Below are 21,300 nucleotides of genomic sequence, written 5' to 3'. Positions count from 1 at the left end.
CTACTATTTTCCTCTTCAAAGCTGCCATTAACAAGATACCTACACACCATCTGTGCTCTTATTTTGTCTCTTCATTGTTGTCCAGCATTCCCAGAGAAGATCAAAATGACATCACTATGTTGGAGACAAAGGTACAGTGTGTCTGAGTTTATCTATTCAAACCCATATGATCTTGAAAGGATCTACCCTAGGTAGATCCACATGAACATTTGTTGAGGTGAGATCTCTAAATTTACATGTTTTCTTTGAACTACTGCGATTCTACTTCACTCATAATGCACAGAGCACCACGCTGGGTGGTTCTTTGCCAGTGTCTCCTATATCACAAAATTAATTCCAAAGTTCTTCAGAGATATTTTGAAAGTGTCTTTATATCATGAATACTTGCCTTGTTTTTTAGTTTTTTAGACAACATACATTTGACATTGAACAACATGGACAGCCCAAATGCACTCTCTGCAGTAGAGTTTGAATGCTTGGAAGTGCAGCTCAAGAAAGTAACTCAGTGTCCAGTACTTTATCTAATCATCAGTAACAATAAATGGGGATTCAGAGGAGATAGAAGAGAGTATTATTGGCTGAAGGAGTGGACTGAAGGAAACGATAGCCGTCCTAACAAGGGAGAAGCTTACTCTTTACAGTATTCCTTCCCAGATAATGGAACAGGGTAGTAGGTGACCCAGTAGATAGTGACTCGGCATATTAACAAGCAATTATCTGAAGAAAAAATCTAAGCCTATAAATAGCATATGAAAAAGTCCAATTACTAATAATGGGAAAATGCAAATTAAAATAACACTAAGGCTCCACCTCACATTCTTCAGATAGGCAAAATTGCCCTCCCCCAAAAAGTGACAAACATAGGATGGTCCAGGAAAAGATAGGCATATCAGTGTACTGTTGAAGTTATGGATTGGTCTGGTCAATTCTTTTTCTCCAAAGTGTCAACTGGGTGAAGCTCTACAGGTGATAGGCATATTAATCAGATCATCTTTAATCAATGTTGGATAAAGTATTGGGTGATCCTGAATAGCTGAATAACTATTTTTTTTTACTTAAAACTTTTTTTAATTGACAAAAAAAAATCTATTTTTCTATCCCTCCTACTTCCCTAACTCACTGGGAAAAAAAATTAATTTGCAGCAAGTTTTAATTTTCTTTTTTTCCAATGGGTTAGAAAAGTAGGAAGAATAGAAAAATAGATTTTTTTTGTCAATTAAAAGTTTTAAGCAAAAAATTTTTTACAAAGATAGAATACTTATATGAAAACTATACCTGAAGGACAGTGAAAGAGCAGACTCAAAGCCTTCCTCTGCAGGTGATAGGCTTAGCCACCAGAACATCAATATGTGTAAAGTTTTGGGTAACCCTGAATAGCTGGATAGCTAAAGATAAGCTGAAACAGAGATGGGATACCTGAAAGGAAGTAGAACAGAAACCCAGAGGGGAACAACTGACTGGAGGATCAGATCCAACAGAGAACAACAGGATGACGTCTTTAGGAATCATGGATAGCTGTATGAGATTAGGGATATGATTTATCTTTCTCCATTTTTCCCTTAATCATAGATGTTCCTTATATGTGTCCCTCTCCACTCATATGTCATAGCCACATATGTTCTCCATGTAGTTGCGTTCCATGTACAACCTCCATGTATGTTCACTCTTCTCACTGAGGGTGTTTTTGTGGGAGAGTGAATTTGAGGTTTATAGGGAAGAAATTTTCAAGTCAACTAGCATTTATTAAGTACTTACTACATACATGCCAAACACTGTGCTAAGCCCTGAGGAATACAAATACAAGCAAAAATAATGAAATTCTCTGCTCTCAAGGAATTTATAATCTAATTGAAAAAAACACCACATTAAAAGGGAGCAGAAACATAAATAGCTGGAGGAGGAACCTACCTGAAGGTAATGTGGTGAAATTAGATAGAGTCAGAATGAAGGATGGCTGACCTGAGATAATACTTAAAATGGAGATTCCAAGAAGAATCCAACAATGGAGAAGAAGGTAGAGGAAGAGGTAATGGGATGTTCCAAGATGAGAAGGTGAAAGGAAAAGTAAGGAAATTAGCATTTATTAAGCAATTATCACGTGCCAAGTACTCTACTAAGCATTTTATAAATTATTATCTAGTTTGATTATTGCAACAAACCAGGAAAATAGGTGCTATGATTATCCCCAATCTATAGTTAAGAAAACTGAGGCAAACAGTGATTAAGTGATTTGTCCAGGTCACACAGCTAGTAGGTGTCTGAGACCAGACTGGAACTCAGGTCTTTGTGACTCTTTATCTTATTTATTTTGTGAAGCTTTATCTGCTATGTCAAAATGAGGGTAGCTGCCACCTTGGAGGTCACAGGAACTGGGAAACCTCCAAATGTGGCATGTGGTGAAGTATAGAGTTAGAACCAGTCACTTGTTATTTTTATTTTATCAGCCAAGGCTTTGACTTGAGCAAAGTATATGCTCTGGCTTAAAAGCATGCAAGGTCTCTTGCACTGACTTTGTTGAAGATTCTAATTTTAAAAATACCTAGAGTAGCATTCCAAGGACCCATGGGGAAAATGCAAAGAGAGGAAGTCTTAGATGCTGCAAGTATAACACCCACACAAATCCCTCAACCCCAAGGTGGATGATTTTTATCAGGTGCTTTCCCTAGAACAGAGTACAAGGCTGCAGAAGAACCCTGGGTTCTGGGAGTGAGGCAGAGGGAAAAAGAAATAGAAATGAGGAGGGTGGGGGAAAGGAAGGTGAAAGCTTCACTAGCCTAACAATTAAGGCCTGAGATTCTAACTAGTCAATGACCCTCAACCTTGCCTGTTCCTAGGATAGAACTAGTCGATTCATCAATAGTCATTGCAGACCAGTAACACCAAAGGTGACTGTGAGGTCCAAGAAATAAGGTCCAGATACAAGTATTAATGCCCAGAGGAATTAGAAAGGAACTTTTGGAGAAGTCCTTGGAGGTGGAAAGTCTTTAATGGTGATAGATAACCAATGGTGCATTTACTCTTGGAAAGTGGAAAATGAACTTCAGAGCAGCGATGAAAATTAAGCCATTTATTGATAGAAGATCTGGGGTAGTACAAGCAGATGCTATGTAGCCCTGACTCCACTCCTGGACAGTTCCCTAAGTGAAAAACCTGTCCCTAGAGAAGGACTCATTTATTCATTTATTACTATATGTATTCATTCATTTGTTCATTCTTTCATCCATCCATCCGTTCATTCACTCAATGGAGTGGATTCAAGCATTGATGATTTCATCATCTTGTCATTGGCAAAAGTGGGTAGCAATCCAGAATGGTATTGGTAGGTGTTTCTCTCAGTCCTATAGAACAGAGCTCACTCAAAAAATGAAAAAAAAAAACATTTAAAATTCCCTGAATATTTATATGTATGTATTTGTGTGTGTGTGTGTGTGTATACACACACCACTTCCCTCTATTATAATTTCCCCCTTAAAAAAAAACAAACAGTAGCAGTTGTTTTCCAGTTGCTTATTGTTGCTGTTTCTCTCCAACCCCTGGGTTTCTGGAAACAATCTTAGCTTCCCAATTAAAAATGAGCAAAGGTATTGTCCCAGAAAAACTCCCAAATGCCTGCCTTCTTTTACACCTCCCAACTGTGCCAGCCTTTCCTTGTTAGGGAGCTGGAGAGCTCACATCCCAAAGGACGCCTGAGTCATTTGCTATTTATTGTTACAGGCGACTGGATTACCAGCGGGACTGAAAGACATTTCGAACAACACATGCATCACCAAGGGAACATGCCCTTTTGCAAATACATCTTTTCCTTTCAGCCCAGCCCCCGGCACTGGCACCCTAGGGCATCCTCTTTATCAGAGATTGCAGACACCTGTTATGCAGAGGGATAAAGAATGCCAGAACCTCTGTCACTTTCTACTCTACCTGCCAACTCACCTCTCAGTTTCCTAAGGGCTCTGTCACACTGAATCATGGAAACCTTAGCTGGAAATTTGCTCAGATCCTGGAGTTTCTACCCCAGTGAGGTCTCTTTCACTCCCTTCTTAGTCACATAAGGGCATCTGAGGTCATGGAGAGAAATTTTAAGATGCTTGATTGTGGAAGACAGGGATAGGGAATTATTCTGGGTACAGGAAAAGATTAGTCAATTTAACAGAACTCTTAGAATCTCACCAACATAACCATATTCATACTTCACTCTCTAGAATCCATTTGCTAAATCTAATACTACTTTTTTTTTTTTTTTGCCAGTCCCCAGGACACTAGAATAAGTCTCTGGACACACAACTAATAACCTTTATCTGACTCTGAACATCACTGCTCATAAGTTTAAAAGGGAGGCATTCTTCAAGCTGTAATCTTCAGAACTTTTGTATCTTGCTTCAGGTCTTCATCCTGGAGACCCACACCTTCCATGGAATTTAGATTTCAGCAGTACTATCTTAGATCTCTTTGCCTCTCTTTCCCTACACATACATAAACATACACACACACACACACACACACACACACACACACACACACACATACCCCTCTCTAATTGATGGCTGCCAGAACCTCCATAGAAGGAGAGTGTCCAGGCTAATCATGTCTCATTCCCCCAAGGTACCTTTTGGATTTCTGTCACCACAACCCCTCCTGGTACCCTACACTTTTCAGCTTCCTTTTATGAGTTGCTTTCCTCCATTATAATATAAGCTCTTTGAGGGTCAGGACTATTTTTGTTTCTGCTTGTATTCATATTTTAACATTTAGCACTGAAAATATGCCTGCCACATAGTAACTGCTTAATAACTGTTTCTTGACTAATTATCTGGCAATCTAAAGGTTTTGCCTTTTTAATTATCTGCCAACCTCATGAAGTGCTCCCTTTCTACTGGGTAATTGTGAGTTCCACTAAGGAACCTGCCTTTTAAATGCTCTCCCCCTCTATTTCATATTTACTACTTCTGGTGTCTCCTGTATGCTTTCACTTTTTCTGTCCTTTTTCCCCTAAATAAACCTACTTTTTGCCAAAGAGAAAGGCCATTGTGAATTCTTCACATGACTGAATTCCAACATTTGGTGCTTATCCTAAAGCACATCACCTGGTACTACTTAATTTGCTATATCAGCCACATTAGAAATATTAACTAGACATAATTTCTCATTGCACTAGCCAAAATGTGTAAACAATACAAATATTGCCTTTTAAGAATAAGCCACTAACCTGAGACTTAGAGGTTAGTCTGGTAAGCTTCTTTCAAATTAGAATTCACAATAAGGTTCTGGGTGGGGGGACAGGTGCTAGACCCCCTTCCCAAATTAACTAATCAGAGACATCTTCAGGTACAAAGAGAAAGCATTTATTTAGTTCCCTGAAGGTAGAAGCCCAGACACAACTCCCACCATGTGCTCCTGAACCCAGCCAACCAGAAGTAGAATACGCAATTAAATAGAAGACTCCAAGCCTTTTCATTGGATAGATTAAAAGGACATGATTGGATGGAATCCCTGGGATTTCTAAAACCTGGGAATAGGGATCATGTGACTTAGTCTCAATACTGAGAAATATTTTATCCAATCAATTCCATTCAGTTCCCTCTCTGCCCAGCCAAGACCATGTATCTCCTGGGATCATCCATCAAGTCTGCCAATCAGCACTCCCCTAAAATGAACATGGGAACAATTAAGCCCCAAATTTAGGAAACCCAGAATCCAAATTCTACCTTATTCCAGGAGCACTCTGAAGGATGAGGCACTTACTGAATTCCGTATAGGTTTTAGCTACAGTCAATCCTAATTTGATTACTATATAGTTTGGGAATTTATTATATAAATTACCAATAAAATTGTTTTAATAATTTTCTCTTGGTGGTTTGACTTATCAGAGGATCTACTTATACTTATCACTTTTTTAATAGCATACATATGTTGTTTATTATATCACACCACACAAGTGCTTTATGTTGTTATTGAAAAAACTTACTCTGACCAATACAATCAGAAAATGGAGGGTTGGGACAAAATGGAGTTAGTTATACTAAATTGACAAACATTCCATTATTCTTATTAGGAATTATTATTCTTATTCACTTCCATATCTCAATGGGAGGCAGCAATGTAAGGCAATGGTTTTAGAAAAAACACAGACACAATTTTGTTTATGTTGTTTCAAGACAGTTTGCACAATCTTTGACTAGAAAATACAAATGGGACATATTTCTCTTTTCTTGGTAGAGAATTGGAGGTACAGAAGAGCTTACATGCTGTCTGATGTTGTCATACTATTTTTCATTTTACTTATCTATTTTTCATCATTGGAAAGATTGTCTAGATCTGAGTCCCCTCATTTTGACAGATGAAGCCCAAGAAATTTAGTGATTTACCTAAAGTCACAGAGGAATTAAGTGGCAAAGTCAGAATATGACCCCAAGTCCTCAACTCCAAACCTAGTATGTTCTTTATGGTACCATAATGCTTTGTTCTTTCTTCTTCTTCTTCTTCTTCTTCTTCTTCTTCTTCTTCTTCTTCTTCTTCTTCTTCTTCTTCTTCTTCTTCTTCTTCTTCTTCTTCTTCTTCTTCTTCTTCTTCTTCTTCTTCTTCTTCTTCTTCTTCTTCTTCTTCTTCTTCTTCTTCTTCTTCTTCTTCTTCTTCTTCTTCTTCTTCTTCTTCTTCTTCTTCTTCTTCTTCTTCTTCTTCTTCTTCTTCTTCTTCTTCGGAAATCAGGGTTAAGTCACTTGCCCTGGGTAAGGCCATATTTGAAGTCAGGTTCTCCTGATTCCAAGATCAGTGTTCTACCCACTGTGCCACATAGCTGCCTCATACTGCTCAGTTAAAAGTGATGGGGTTTTTTTGTTTGTTTGTTTAAAGCAAATTATTTTATTGGAGAAAAAGTAAATTGGGAAATTAAAGGTACCAATAAATCTTTACAAATAAAATAAAATAAAATATGGGGCACAGTTTTCTGTTCAGAAAAAAAACAATGTTTTATTTCAGTTTAATACTCCATTAGTGTGCCATTGTGTTTTGATTCACAATTTAGCTTAGTTACTTCTAAAATGGGGTCCCACACTGAGTAATTCTTTATCTGGAAGTATAGTGAAGGCTGTGAGGGAAATGTGACAATGACTACAACAATTAAGTAAAGTTAATTGGAGATGAAGCAAAATTTTAGTCAAAAATAACTCAATCCCAGTTCCACAATACCAAAGTTGCAAGATACGTCTTTCTTTTCTATTAACAATCAGTAAGTCATTTAATGGAAATATACATTATGGGAGGAGAGATTACTTTGAATGTTTGGGGGGAAAGTGTCAGTTGAGTAAAAAAGAAACTATATCAGGACTTTTTTTTTAATATTAAGTCTAAAAGCCAGGTTGCAGAGAGTTATTAATTGGCAATAGATAAAATAGATGCAACAGATGTAGATTACTTTTCCTAAGAGTTTGTCTGTTAAAGGAGACACACAGCATGATATCTTGAGGGGACAACAAAATGAAGTGAAGGGTTTTTTGTTTGTTTGCTTGTTTGCTTTCTGTAGAACAGAAACGTGGACAAGTTTGTACACAGGAAGGAAGGAGCTAGTAGAAAGGTAGAGATTGGAGATTAGAGGGAAGGATGAATGAGCAACCTATCAGAGGAGATAGAAAGGAATGTGATGCTAGGAATAAATAGATGGAATGACATTGACTAAGAGAAGGACCACTTCTTCATCAAGGACTGGGGACAAGAGGGAGAAAATCAGAATGATAGTGAGTGATTTTAAAATACTGAATAAAGGAGAAGAGGGCATGACGATGCACACATATAATCCTCAACCACCTAACAGAATAATACTGGAGATTTCTTGAATTCAAGCACTCTGGGCTCTAATGAAGTGTGCATATAAGATATCCAGATGAAATTCAACATCATTTTGGAGAACCACCTAAGAAAAGGAGGACCAATCAGGTGCTAAGAAGAAGCAAAAACAACCCAGATCAGTAATCCTAGCCAGAGTTCCAAATGGGTGATGGAATCAGGCATGAGTACCCCTGATCTTCCAATCTAGGCAAGATGGGATGACCTATCCTAAAAAAAAAAAAGAAGAAAGAAAGAAAGAAAGAAAGAAAGAAAGAAAGCAGAATAAAAAAGAAAAAGGGAACAGATGGTTTCTACTTTCTCAACAGAATAGAAGGCAAAGTCCTCTGCTAACAGGGAGGGGATGCGTAATCTAAAAAGTTTGAAAAGAAAGGAAAGTTTAAAACAGCTGCTGTGGGGATTTATTTTAATAGAGAATCAACTGGAGAAGAATAAAAGGATTTTTGCTGAGCATTAAGAATACAGTTGAGAGTAGATAACAAATTTATAGAGAAACTAGTAAGCACCATTGTTAGTGTTTCCCCCAACACTGTTTAAAGAACTTGAAGAAGGCAAATGGTAGTGAATACCAGGGTTGAAATTTGGTAAGGCTCGAGATGTGATAAGGCAACTGAGCAAGACAAGGGATTTGAATGTTAAATACAATACTCAATTGAACTAGTTAAATATAGAGTCAATATTAAGAACCCAAGAAAGTAAGTCCAGGATAAGAGAGATGGCCTGAAAGAGCAAAGAGAAGTGGAATGAATGATGATCAAAGTGAGAACAAAGGATCGATTTCAGAGAGTTGGGGCACAAGGAAAGATAAAAGAACATGGTTAAATGGACAAATGTTAGGGTTCTAGACCATGGAGGTAAAATATCTGTAGATCTCGAGATGAAGGGCCAGACAATCTATCCCTGTGTGTGACTGAAGCATAATGAAGATACAAGAATTCATAGGACTTCAAGAAACAAAGGAATTGGGAAACTGTGGGATACATCGACATGTATACTGAAGTCCTCAAGTGTAATGTACTAAAAGAGTGAGGAAGATAATGAGAAGCAGATACTGAAACCTTTAGAAATGAGGGAGAATGACTTAGGGCACAACAGATAATTTCTATCAGGATCGACATAGGCCAGTTCATTACAGTTGCACTCTCAATGTTCAAAGAGGAATGATTGATAGAATAAAGAGTTTGGAAGTAGCAGTGAGTAAAGAAGGAAGGAAAGAAACAAGCATTGACATGCCTTGTATTTACCAGATACTTAAGAAATATTATCTCATGAGGCAGCTAGTTTATGTAATGGCTAGAGCACCAGCCCTAAAGTCAGGAAGATCTGAGTTTAAATTTGACCTCAGATACTTGACATTTTCTAGCTGTATGACCCTGGACAAATCACTTAACTTCAAATGCCTCAGGAAAAAAAAAGAAAGAAAGAAAGAAAGAAATATTATCTCAACTGATGCTCACAATAACTGAGAAGTAAAATGAGTATTATTATCTCCATTTTGCATTTGAAGTCAAATAATCTGCTTAGGATCTCACATCTACTAAGTCTCTGGCTGGATTTGAACTCATATCTTTCTGACTCTAGGTCCAGCATTCTATCTATTATACCAACTAGATCTAGGTAGAGAGGAACAAATTTTTCTATTCTTTGGCCTACACAGTGTATCAGAATAAGCAATGGAAAATGTGTGTGAGGGAGTCAAGTAGAAAGTAAGGAGGAAGAGAGAATATATGAAGTGTGGGGTATGAAAAGGGGAGAAAGGAAGCTAAGTTTCTGTGAGTTCAAGAATATCTAAAGAGTTTAAAAGAAAAAGGCCTAAGAAAACCAGAAGTTTGTTAATAAGGGAATGAATACTCCAAAAGGCACAATGGAAAAGGAGAACAGAGCCTGAAGAGAACTTAGGAGATTGAAAAACAGAGACAGAGAGAAGGAGAGAGAGAGAGAGAGAGAGAAAGGGGTGGGGGGGGGAGAGAAAGAAAAGAGAGAAAAAAGAAAGAGAAAGAGAGAGGGGGAGAGAGAGAGAGAGAGAGAGAGAGAGAGAGGAGAGAGAGAGAGAGAGAAAGAGAGGAAGAGAGAGAAAGAGAGAGAGGAGAGAGAGAGAGGAGAGAGAAAGAGAGAGAGAGGAGAGAGAGAGAGGAAGAGAGAGAAAGAGAGAGGGAGAGAAAGAGAGAGAGAGAGAGAGAGAGAAAGGGGTGGGGGGGGAGAAAGAAAAGAGAGAAAAAAGAAAGAGAAGAGAGAGAGAGAAGAAGAGAGAGGAAGAGAGAAAGAGAGAGAGGGAGAGAGAGGGAGGGGGGGAAGAGAAACAGAGAGACAGAGACAGACAAAAAATAGAGACAGAGACATACAGAGAGACAGAGGCAGAGACACTGAGACACAGAGACAAAGATAGAAACAGAGAGAAAAAGGGAGGGAGAGACATACATATATAGAAAGAGAGAGAGGAACAGAGAGGGAGAGGAAGAGAGATATACACAGAATCAGAGACAAAGAGGGAGACTGAGAAAGAAAGAGAGGGATGGGGAAAGAGAAAGACAGAAATAGAGAAACAGAGAGAGAGAGAGAGAGACAGACAGACAGACAGAAACAAAGACTCCATATTTCCTATGAAGTTTAATATCCCTGAGACCACGAATCTGAGACTAATTCTTTATAAAATTCTTCACTTCTTACCTTCCTTTTCCTCAAAACTTCCCACTCGTTATGTTCAGGTAGGAAACCAGAAGGTTTGAGAATGGAAACGTCATTTATGCCATCTGCTCCTAAAGGAAAAGTGGCTTCAACTGCCTCTGGGGGGTTGAGTTTGTCAAGAAATCTACCCCCTTTCCCACTAAACTCCTCATTTTTTTGTATAGGTCTCACAGTGTTGGATTGCACAGTGCCTGATTACTTTTACCCTCACACCTACTTCTCCAAATGGGGAGCATCTATCATAGGAAAAAATTTTATGACCCAAAGATTTTTTTCTGCTCCTGATTCATTAGATCCCAAAGTGTTTTGGAAATTAAATGACTCCTCTGTGTGGGAGAGTCCACCCTCTCCTCTCTCACCATCTTTCTCTCTCTCTCTCTGCCATATGTCTGAGAGAGGAGACTCACTTGTAAATATTTGAAAAAGAGCAGATTGTTGTTGGAATAAGGCGAGAATTATGAATCCTCTGGAAATGTTCACCGAGACCGAGTACTCACAGAAATCCAGCTGTGGAGTGTCATGGGCAGAGGATATGATGTGCAGAAATTATTGGAAAAATGCAAAGTCTCTGGATTCCTCTCTTGTTCTGTAGGGGCTGAAGCTAACATGCTTTGCCAACCTTAAAGTCTCTATAAAATGCTAACTATTTTTAGCAAAGCACAAGGCAGGAGAAGGGGTATGGCAAGAGGAAGGGGGGAAATGGGAGGCAAGGTAACAATATAGGCCATGACAATGGAGAAGACTTCCAGTAGTTCAGGAAAATAAGGACTTCTCTCTTTTTCTAGGATTTCTTTTTCAGAGTTTAAAGGGACCTCACAAGCCATCTAGTCCAATCCCCTCAGTTTATAAATGAGGAAACAAAGGTCCAACAAAGTTAAAAAATCTTTTCCAAGGTCACACAGGTAGTAAATGTTAGAAACAGGATCTGAATCCAGGCCAGTATTTTTTGGACCCCAAGCCAGTATTTTTCTATGGAAAAATCCTGCCATACTGCTTCTGACTTTTACACACATACACACACACACACACACCCTCTTCCCATTATATGTTTTGTCCCAGAATATAAAACAAAGCTCTTCTACAGTAAAAAAAATAAGAGACGAAATGATGTATGCATTATGTGGTAGAGAAAGAAGAGGGTAATTTTAAAAGAAATATATGCTAGATAAATTACATAGAGACAGTGTTGGAGTCATCAAGTATATTTCAAACAGCTCTGCTTTCCAAGCCTACAAATTCCCAGCTGCCATTCACCACCTCATATTTTCCCAAATTTCATCTTCTTCTCTTAACCTAAGCTTCTCATCCTGCTAGTCAAACTGACTACTTCTTCTTGCTATGATCTCTGTTCAAATTCCCATGCCTCATTCTTCTCCCCCACTCAGAATCCTGGTCCTCTGTTCTGCCATTATTCAGGATAGATAAGAACCCTGATAAAGATAAAGATAAAGATAAAGAAGCAAAAAAGAATAGGATGTCTATGGAAGACAGGAAGAATTCTCAGTTTTGCTGCACTTTAATATGTGTAGTAGTAAATGATGTGAACTAAGGCTAAAAAAGTTAAGGGCAGGGTGCTGGGGGTGGGCAGCTAGGTGGCACAGTGGATAAAGTACCAGCCCTGAAGTCAGCAGGACCTGAGTTCAAATCTGGTCTCAGACACTTAACACTTCCTAGCAAATTCCTGGGCAAATCATTTAACCCCAATTGCCTCAACAAAAAAGAAAAGAAAAGAAAATATAAACAATGGCCAATTACTGATGGATTTTGAGCCGAAAAGTGACTGTCCAAGTTGAAGGTAGGAAAGATTAACTTGACATTAGTGTTTTCTGGTGTTTTGAGGGGTTGAGAAATAAAAATTAGAAGCCCCATTAGGAGATTATTACAAAGCTAGACAAGAAACAATAAAGATCTGAACTGGGGTGATCACAGTGGGAATGTGAAAAGGAAGGAGACTAGCTTTGAGGACCATGTTCTAAAAAGTACAATCTAGCATCTTTAAATATCAGACTCATTAGGTCATTATTATATAGTTGCACATCATTTCTTACCCATAAAATTAACCCTCTCTCTTAAACATGCAATCAGTAAGAGACTTTCAGGCTATCAGCATCCGCATATCCCAACCAACCCCCCAAAACTCTCTCCCACTACTCCCATATACAAACACAACACAAAGGTAGTAAAGTCTCAAAAACTTAAGGCCACTGAAAAAAGTCCAAAAGCCCTGAACAATTTCCATAAATTCTTTGTTTTTGTTCATATCATTCCTCTGGCCTAGACTGTTTCTCCAGAGCTGCCCAAATTCTACCCATCTTTCATAGATTATTAATTCTCTTTCCTCTGGCCGGATAACAGTATTTATTGTCCCTACTTTGCTCATGTGCCCATCTTCACTCTTTAATTAGCTTATAAAGCTCTTTGAAGATGGGAATTGTAAATTAAACTTTGTTCACACAGCACCTGGTCTAACAGGCAAGTCAATGGACTAAATAAATAGTTAGTTTTATTGCTCTAGTTACACATCATGACCATTTGGTGGCAGCAAAGACCAGTCATTCCATGATTCAACTGCCTAGCACACTATTTCATTATTTTCATTCCATAATCTCAATATTGACATTGGCCTATCAATAGGGTTGGACTCCCTTAGGATCTTGGGAGTGAGCTATGCTGTTTGTGCTTCTCAAGAAAGTAGGAGAAGGAAAGACCAATGACCCAAGTCTCCAGACACTTGAGTGGTGGTTCAGCTTCTTGAAAATGTACCTCCTTTCCTTTGATAACTTTATTTAAAGCACAGACCTTTTTTTAATTTTTAAAATTTTAGGGGGTCAGCTAGTTGGTGCAATGAGAAAGCATCAGTCCCTAAAGTCAGGAGGACCTGAGTTCAAATCTGGCCTTAAGATGCTTAACACTTCCTAGTGACTTGATCCTGGGCAAGTCACTTAACCCCAATTGTCCCTGCCTCCCCCAAAAAAATTAAATTTTAATTTAAAAATTAACATCTAATGTCTACTATGTGCTAGGTACTGTGCTAAGTACTATGCAAATATTGCCTCAACTGATCTTCAGAAGAGTCCTGAGAGGTGGCTGCTAGTATTTTACAGATGAGGAAACTGAGGTTAAATAATTTGCCCAAAATCACATTGCTAGTAAATAGGGCAGATTCTAAATCAAGACTCTAAATCTATAGAGCTTTATCTAGTACTGGCTGCCTCTTTAGATGTTATTGAAGACAAAGGGTGATGCTATTTATTTTTCTTTCTTATCACTGCCTCTATGCAAGCTTCACCATTTCTGAAACCCCAATTTCTCTGACCTCCTTACATCCTTAGATTTCAGAGCTAAGGCTGTTTCCCAACTAATGGCTGATTGAAATGTGCACATAGAATGCCTAAGACACACCCCTTATATCTCTAAAAAATGAGTTCTTCTAGTTGTACATTCTTTGATTCTATATACTGCCTAAATTATATTTTATTATGTATTTCAGTTATTTATGTGCATGTTTCCCCCCTACTACAAATCTCCATGACAGCCAGTCAACAAGTATTTATTAAATGGTTCTCATATGCCAGGCACTGGGCCAAGTGCTGGGACTACAAAGGCAAAAACAATCACAGCTCTCAATGGCTTTCATTCTAATTGGGGTCAAAAACGTACTATGAAGTTATAGTATCGAATCCAGAGAAGTCATGGAGTTGGAGGTGAGGGGAAGAGAGCATTACATGTATAGGTCAGTGCAAACATACCATCAGGAGACTGAATATTGTCTCTAAGGACCAGAAACTAGACTAATGTTGCTAGATCATAAAAATGTCTGAAGGTCAGTTAAGTGTAAACAGACTCAAAAGTCAGGGAGGGGCCAGAATGTAAAAGGCTTTAAATGTCAGAGGACTTTATATTTGATTGCCGGAAGCAATAAGGATTCTGATGTTTGGGGAAGGGAGAAAGCAGGGTATAGGAAATAATATGGCTTTGCCCAGGCTATTTTTCAAATACATTCCCGGATACATTACTAAAATACATTTCCATTTCGCCTCCACCTCCTAGGATTACTACCTTCCTTCAAAACTTATTGTAATACAGTTTTTAAACATATATACACACTGAATTTGGAGTCATTGATCCTGGATTCAAATCTTCCCTCTACCACCTTCTTTTATTTCTGTTATTTGAGGCAAGTCATTCAATCTCCTTGGAATTCCTTATCTATAAAATGAGAACACTGAACTGGATCAAATATGCCAGACACAATCCTACCCAGAGCTGATTTCTGGGTATACGTCTGAGTATAGTCTGAACCAGATTAAAATGTGATTGGGAAATATGTAACAAAATAAATAAAAATACAATAGAACATAAATAATGTTAATTTGTGGCATTCTAAGTCAATAAGTGGCCTGGCAAGATTATTGTGTCCCTTTCTAGTTCCAAATTCTACAAGTCTGATTCAATGACTACTTCTAAGGTCCTGCCCCAATGCTATCTGGCCTAAGTTGGTTAGCTTCTGATCCACTGACTTTTTTTTTTGGAACAGAAATACAAATTGCTCTAAGGGTGAGCCCCTTGGGTGTATGTACATGTATATGTTCAGTGCCATAACACGACAGTCTCTTATAAAGTCTTCAAGGAAACTAATAAATATAAAGGGGCTCCATGATCAATAGATATTCCCCTCATTGTTTTCTCACTTGTTCCTCTCCCTCCTCCATCTCTGCTATGATGACCCTAAACATCTGGATCCTGTATTTTGTCTTTCAAATTATCCATGTGTCATCAAAGACCCCAAGTGACTGTAGGTTGGATCTGGGTGGCAAAGGAGAACAGCAGTCCTTGCTTAGTCCTAGTCTCCTCTAGGATCAACCTAAGGGAGATCTGGAATGAGGGTCCTATCCTTAAAATAAATTTACTATTATAAAAGTCACCAGTGGGGAAAGGGCAACTAGAACTGAAAAAAATTAAAATCCTTCCCCTAAGGCTGAAAGCATTGTCATGAGAAGTTTATTAAAATTGACTAAGGACACAATCATCAAGCACAGTCATATCTTACAGAAATATGTCTATTCAACTGACACTGTATAGATTTGGACTATGAGAACATGCATGCAATCTCACAGGTAAGGGGGAAAAATCTCATAGGGGCAGCTAAGTGATAAAGTCCTAGGTCTAGAATCAGGAAGACTTGCATTTAAATCCAGCCTTAATTTCTATCTGCCTCTGTTTCCTCAATTGTAAAATGGGGATAACAGCACTTACTTCATAAGTAATCATTGTGAAGATTAAATGAGATGATATTTATAGGAGCATTTAGCACAGTACCTGGTACATATTAGGTACTTAATAAATGCTAGTTTCCTTTCTCCTATTTAAATTCCCACCAAGCCCTAGAAATTAAATAATGACTTTTTAGAGACTGGGTCCCTATTCCCAAATCCATTCTCCATTTTCTATATAGGTCTCCATTGGCTTTGAAATGAAGCTGATGGATTTGGGCAGAAGCTGGGGGGGGGAAGAGGAGAGCGGAGGGAGGGGGAGGGAGGTTGGTAAGCAAATATAAGTTATGTCTTGCTAACTTTGGGACTACTTTGGATAATCTTTCTGAGACCACTCCCTTCATCCTGCCTCCAGTTTTCATGGAATATGTCATAAAGAAGAAAAGGAACAATCTCAGGGATCTACTAGAAATGTGACAAAATGGAAACTTCTCTTTTGGCAGAAGGACATAAAAATAAGGAAACTTCACTTTCAAGGAAATAGAAGGAATAAGACACCTTAATAACTCATTGAGTCATGGAATTGGAAAACTCAATTCATCCATCTCAGTCCCTCTGGGATGAACTGAAATAAGTTTAGCTAATAGAAACATAGATGTGTGAGGGATTTTGAAGGGCTATCTGAATTCCCCATGAGGTTCACTATTCATATCCTAAATCCGGAACCAATTTAATTATATGAACTTGGACAGGTTCCTTTCAATTCCTGGGCCTGTTTCTTGTAGAGGGCTGAAATTCTTGAGTCGTTGCACTGAGGTCAGTTCAAGCACTTAAGGCTAATTACTGATTGGACAGTACTCTATGGCATAAGCTTGGAAAATGGTCCTTCCCACTGTCCTGTGCTGGCTCAATGACTGGTGTATACAGAGGATTGTAGGAGAGACTGGGGGTGGAGTAAGATGAGCCAGAATCACTCTTTGTGGTGGATGAGGAAGAAGGTGGTCACGGAGATTCTGCTTCCATCCTGTTCAATCCTGCATCTAAAGACCAAGAATAAAGACTAAGGACTTTTGCTTATCCTGACTCTGGCTGATTCTGGGGTATCTGGGATGCTAGCGCAGTCATCACAGTTTCTCTATCATTAAAATGGGAAGATTGTAAAATGATAACTAAGATCCTAAACCTTATGACTTTCTGAACATCTAAACCATAAGTAGGTGTCAAAATTACTTCCATTTGCCATAAGAGGACAAGGGAAGATATTTATTTTTCATGTCATCAGGTATTGAGTAGAATATTGGTAGTCTCAGGCTATTCTTAGTAAAGCCTGCATATCAGTCTCACACAGTGAGATTTCTCTGAACCAAATCTGATTTGATTCCAACCTTTCAATCACTACCCCAGGGTGAGAGACTATAGAAAAAAGCTAATGAAGAAAACAGACTCATTTACATATCTGAGAGTTTAATAAATGTCAAAATGTCTGAAGCCAAGTTGGATAGAACAAGATGTTAATGAAGCCCAAGTCATATCCCATAGAGACCAACGGACTTGAGCCAAGAAAAGCTGTTTCTGGCTGACTACAGCATGGCAGATGGTCCCATTAGCCACAAAGAAGTCTAAGCAAGAATAAAGATGGCTCAATGAGTTCTGTTGCTACTTCTGTAGAAACAACTTGAAATGCATGTCTCTACTGAAAAATGGGCTAGATATGTCATCTTCCTTTATGAAGTTTAGACCCATAGCTCTAGATATAAATACAGCTAGCTACATTACCATGTAAATCAGCTTGATATCAAAATGTTAGAGCTGGAAGAGATTTCAAATGATCTATAAATCCTCATTTCAAAGAAGAGGAATTTTAGACCAAATTATAGCTAAAAATCATAATACTCAACAACCCTCTTTCTTGGGGGCTTGTAGCAAAGTAAACTAACATGCACATGAGAAGAGAAGAACTACAAATTTATTGATCAATTAAAAATGTTCTTTTTGTGCTTCACACAGGATGATTGTGTATTAATATAATAGCCTCTGTCTTGATTAGAAAACATGAAAATATGTTCAGGACCACTAGTAAAACTAACAAAGTAGTTGTTCTCTTTATTTAGTCATTTCAAATCATGTCCAGTCTTTTATGACCCCATTTGGAATTATCTTGTCAAAATTACTAAAGTGGTTTGCCATTTCCTTTTCCAGCTCATTTGATAAATGAGTAAACTGAAGTAAATAGGTATAAGTGACTTGCTCAGGATCACACAGTTCTAAGTCTCTGAGGCTAGATTTGAACTCAGAAAAATAAATCTTTCTGACTGGAGGCCTGGAACTCTATTCACTGTAGTGTCATCTAGCTGCCCACTAGCCAAGATCAATGGGTACTTTCATAGGGCAGCAATCTGACCTACACATAATGCATGATATAAGGTAACACTTCACATTTGAATTGAAAAGCAATTAGGACAGTTTTAATTGGTTATGTTTTGATTATTGTTCTTCTAATCAAAGGATCACAAACTTAGAATTAAATAAAAGGGACTCTGTGGGTCATAGCATCATGGATCTAGAATTAAAAAGGTCAGTAAAGGACATCTAATACAATTCCTTCTTTTTCTAAATGAGGACACTGAAATTTAAAGAACTTTAGCAATTTCCCCAAAATAATACAGGTAGCAAGTAGGATAGTCATAATTTAAGATATGTCCTCTAATTTCAAATTTATCTCTCTTTCCTCAATATCTCAATATCTTTCCCTTTCTAATTAGGAATTTGCTGCTAATTTTCCCTTGCTGTTTTACCAAATGTTATCCTTGCTATTTACTCATTGTTCTTCCTTTCTACTTGTGTTTGCTGATTTTTCTACCCTGTTCATTGCAAAATTGCTGATCATTCTTTTCTGCTCCAAATATTGGTCACTATTCTGTTCTTTGCTGGAATTGAGACACAAATTTGAAGAATAATTATGAGATGAAACTTTTAGAAAATACAGATTTAGATTACAGAGTACTCAGCTTCCAAGGATGAATTTAAAGAAAGTGCAGAAAGTTGTGGGATTTCTTTTTTCAGATTATCAACATTAATTTGATCCAGGCTTCTCAGGTGGCAAACAAAACAAGGGATCTATATATCATCTTCAATTGTATTTATATATTTCTGTTCTAACTTATCTCCAAGGTTATGACATTTTGTATTATTTGATAACCACACTACTACTGAAAATAATTTTCCACAATTTACTTGTAATAATCTAGAACACCTCTATTCTTTAAAAAAAAAAAAAACAAAGAAGAAAGAAAGAAAGAAAGAAAGAAAGAAAGAAAGAAAGAAAGAAAGAAAGAAAGAAAGAAAGAAAGAAAGAAAGAAAGAAAGAAAGAAAGAAAGAAAGAAAGAAAAAGAAAAAACTAAGGCATGAAGAAATGGACTTGAATTGCAATAGAAAGGATCTAGATCAGACAAAAGAAAACTCTTCCAGGCTACAATATTTGATTAGCAGATATCAGAGTTATGTAATCTACTTACCAGATGTCCTTTCAAGTTAGGAGCACATTCATCTGATGGCACCTGTCTAAATACAGGGAGATGTACTATTCAATTTTCTATAATCTTTCCATGTTCTTAACCTGAAGTCTATAGACTATTTAGATTTCCCAGTTCTCATGAACTAGATAGGAAAAAATTATATCTTTATTTTAATTGTTTTTTTTTGGGGGGGGGAACTTATGTATCTTGTTTTATAAATCTAAAAACATCAGTCTGCAAAGAGATCTAAAGTCTTCACCAGGTTGCCAAAGGAGTCCATGATAAAATAAAAGTTAAGAATCCCTAAACTAAAGGATTGAGTAAATCTGTATTAAACAGGATTCCATGATGTATTTCCTATTCCTTCCCCCCACCCCCCACCAAAAAAAAAAAAAAATAGAAAACTTCCAAAGAACCTGGGTAGTGCTATTTTTTTGTCAGAAACCCATTGCCTAGAAATGCTGTAAGGAGAAATATCTTTTGAAAAGAGACTTGACAAACAGCATTTTAGAGACAGAGACTTCAATCCAGACATCAATAATAATAACACCAATAAAAACAGCAGCACCCAACCAAAAGCAGTGTAGATGGAAACATGTTTCTTCTCTGGAGCATAGAAACCATAATACTTGCTACTGTCTTTAAAGCCTCTCTGAGTCACAGGTGTCCCTCACTTTTGCACACTGGATGTGGTGCTAAAAAATAATCTATAAAGTCAAAAATATGTGAATTGAATTCTGTCCTAAACATGGTAGGCAGGGTAACTACCTGAAACACAGTAACAGATATTTATGCAAAGTGAAAAATGTTTTTTTTAATCTGAATAAAAACCCTTGGATGCATCATCCTTTTAAGTTCTGATATTTGCATATTGGGTATACTAAAAATGGGATATACTTAAAAATTCAATAAATCTCTACTTCAGACAAAAGCTATGATTACAATTGGTAGGCAAGGAATTTTTAGAATTTTAAGAAAAAGAAAAGAGTACCAAAACCTACAGCTAAGCTAAATTATATTTCATCAAACTTAACTGTTTTATACACAAGAAAATATCTCCACTCCAGCCTACACAAATACACACATACACAGACTAATAAATACAATAGCAAAAGTGGCTCATACTACCACTCTAATGACAATGAGACCGTGGTCAAGTCATAATATAAGTCCATTGGAGGTATGGAGGGCAAGCTTCTTTGCTTCCTGGCTATTTTTTAGGAATAGGTAACAACAGTACAGCACATCTTTGGATTCAAAAGCCAATACATAGCTTTGGCCTTTGTTTTACGAAAGTACCTCCCACCAACTCCCATTCTCCCCAGGGCCAAGACTCCCTGCATTGATCCTTTCAAATTGCTTGGTCCTGTCTCCGTTTCAAGCCAACCATCCTTGCTGCCAGTAGGAATGCTGCCCCAGTGAGGAGTTCAGAGATGAAGGAGATCCAGCCGAGAGCTAGGGACCATCCGAACCTGATATCCACCTGGTCCAAGAGGTCCTTCTCTTCCAAGAGGCAGACTGCTTCTTGGAAAGCTGCTGCTGAGTAGGCAATGTAAACACTGATTCCAGCGAGAGTCACCAAGGCTAAAGACAAATCAAAAGAAATTAAAAGTCAAGTCACAGAATTACAGCTTCAAAGTCTCAGGGTTGAATGAAACATGAGCTGCAATGTTGTCTAACCCATACTCTTCCAAAAAAAAGAAAATTCCTTCTGAAACAATGCCTTCTATAACAATTTATCATCCAACCTCTATCCAAATATCTCCAATGAAGGGAAACCTATTACCTCTCAAGAAAACTTAATCTACTTACAGATAGTTGTAGTTATGAAAAAAAAATTATATTAATGCTTCTTTGAAATTTACATCCTTTGCTTCTAAGCCTACCTCCAGGACCTAACAGAACAAGTCTAATCCTTCCTACAAATATAGCCTTTCAAATATTCAAAAGCAGCATCATGTCCCCATGAATCTTCTCTTCTCCAAACTAAAAATCCCTAGTTCTTTTAAATGATCTTCACACAGGTGCATATTAAAATTCTATTTTCTAT

The 21,300-nt window shown here is 37.6% G+C and overlaps 1 protein-coding gene across 1 annotated transcript in view; it reads right to left on the bottom strand.

Annotated features, from left to right (window-relative positions):
- Positions 1 to 19,922: 19,922 nt before the first annotated feature.
- Positions 19,923 to 21,300, bottom strand: part of TMEM114 (transmembrane protein 114) — a 48,791-nt gene continuing 47,413 nt past the window's right edge. The window contains exon 4 of the mRNA XM_051988086.1: positions 19,923 to 20,834. Coding sequence (XP_051844046.1) covers positions 20,602 to 20,834 — 233 coding nt within the window. The 3' untranslated portion in view covers positions 19,923 to 20,601. The remainder of the gene's footprint in view (positions 20,835 to 21,300) is intronic.

Source organism: Antechinus flavipes, chromosome 1 (genome assembly GCF_016432865.1).
Source record: "Antechinus flavipes isolate AdamAnt ecotype Samford, QLD, Australia chromosome 1, AdamAnt_v2, whole genome shotgun sequence".
Lineage (NCBI taxonomy): Eukaryota > Metazoa > Chordata > Mammalia > Dasyuromorphia > Dasyuridae > Antechinus > Antechinus flavipes.
Note: the sequence above shows the minus strand (reverse complement) of the source record. Positions and strands in the feature narration are given on the sequence as shown.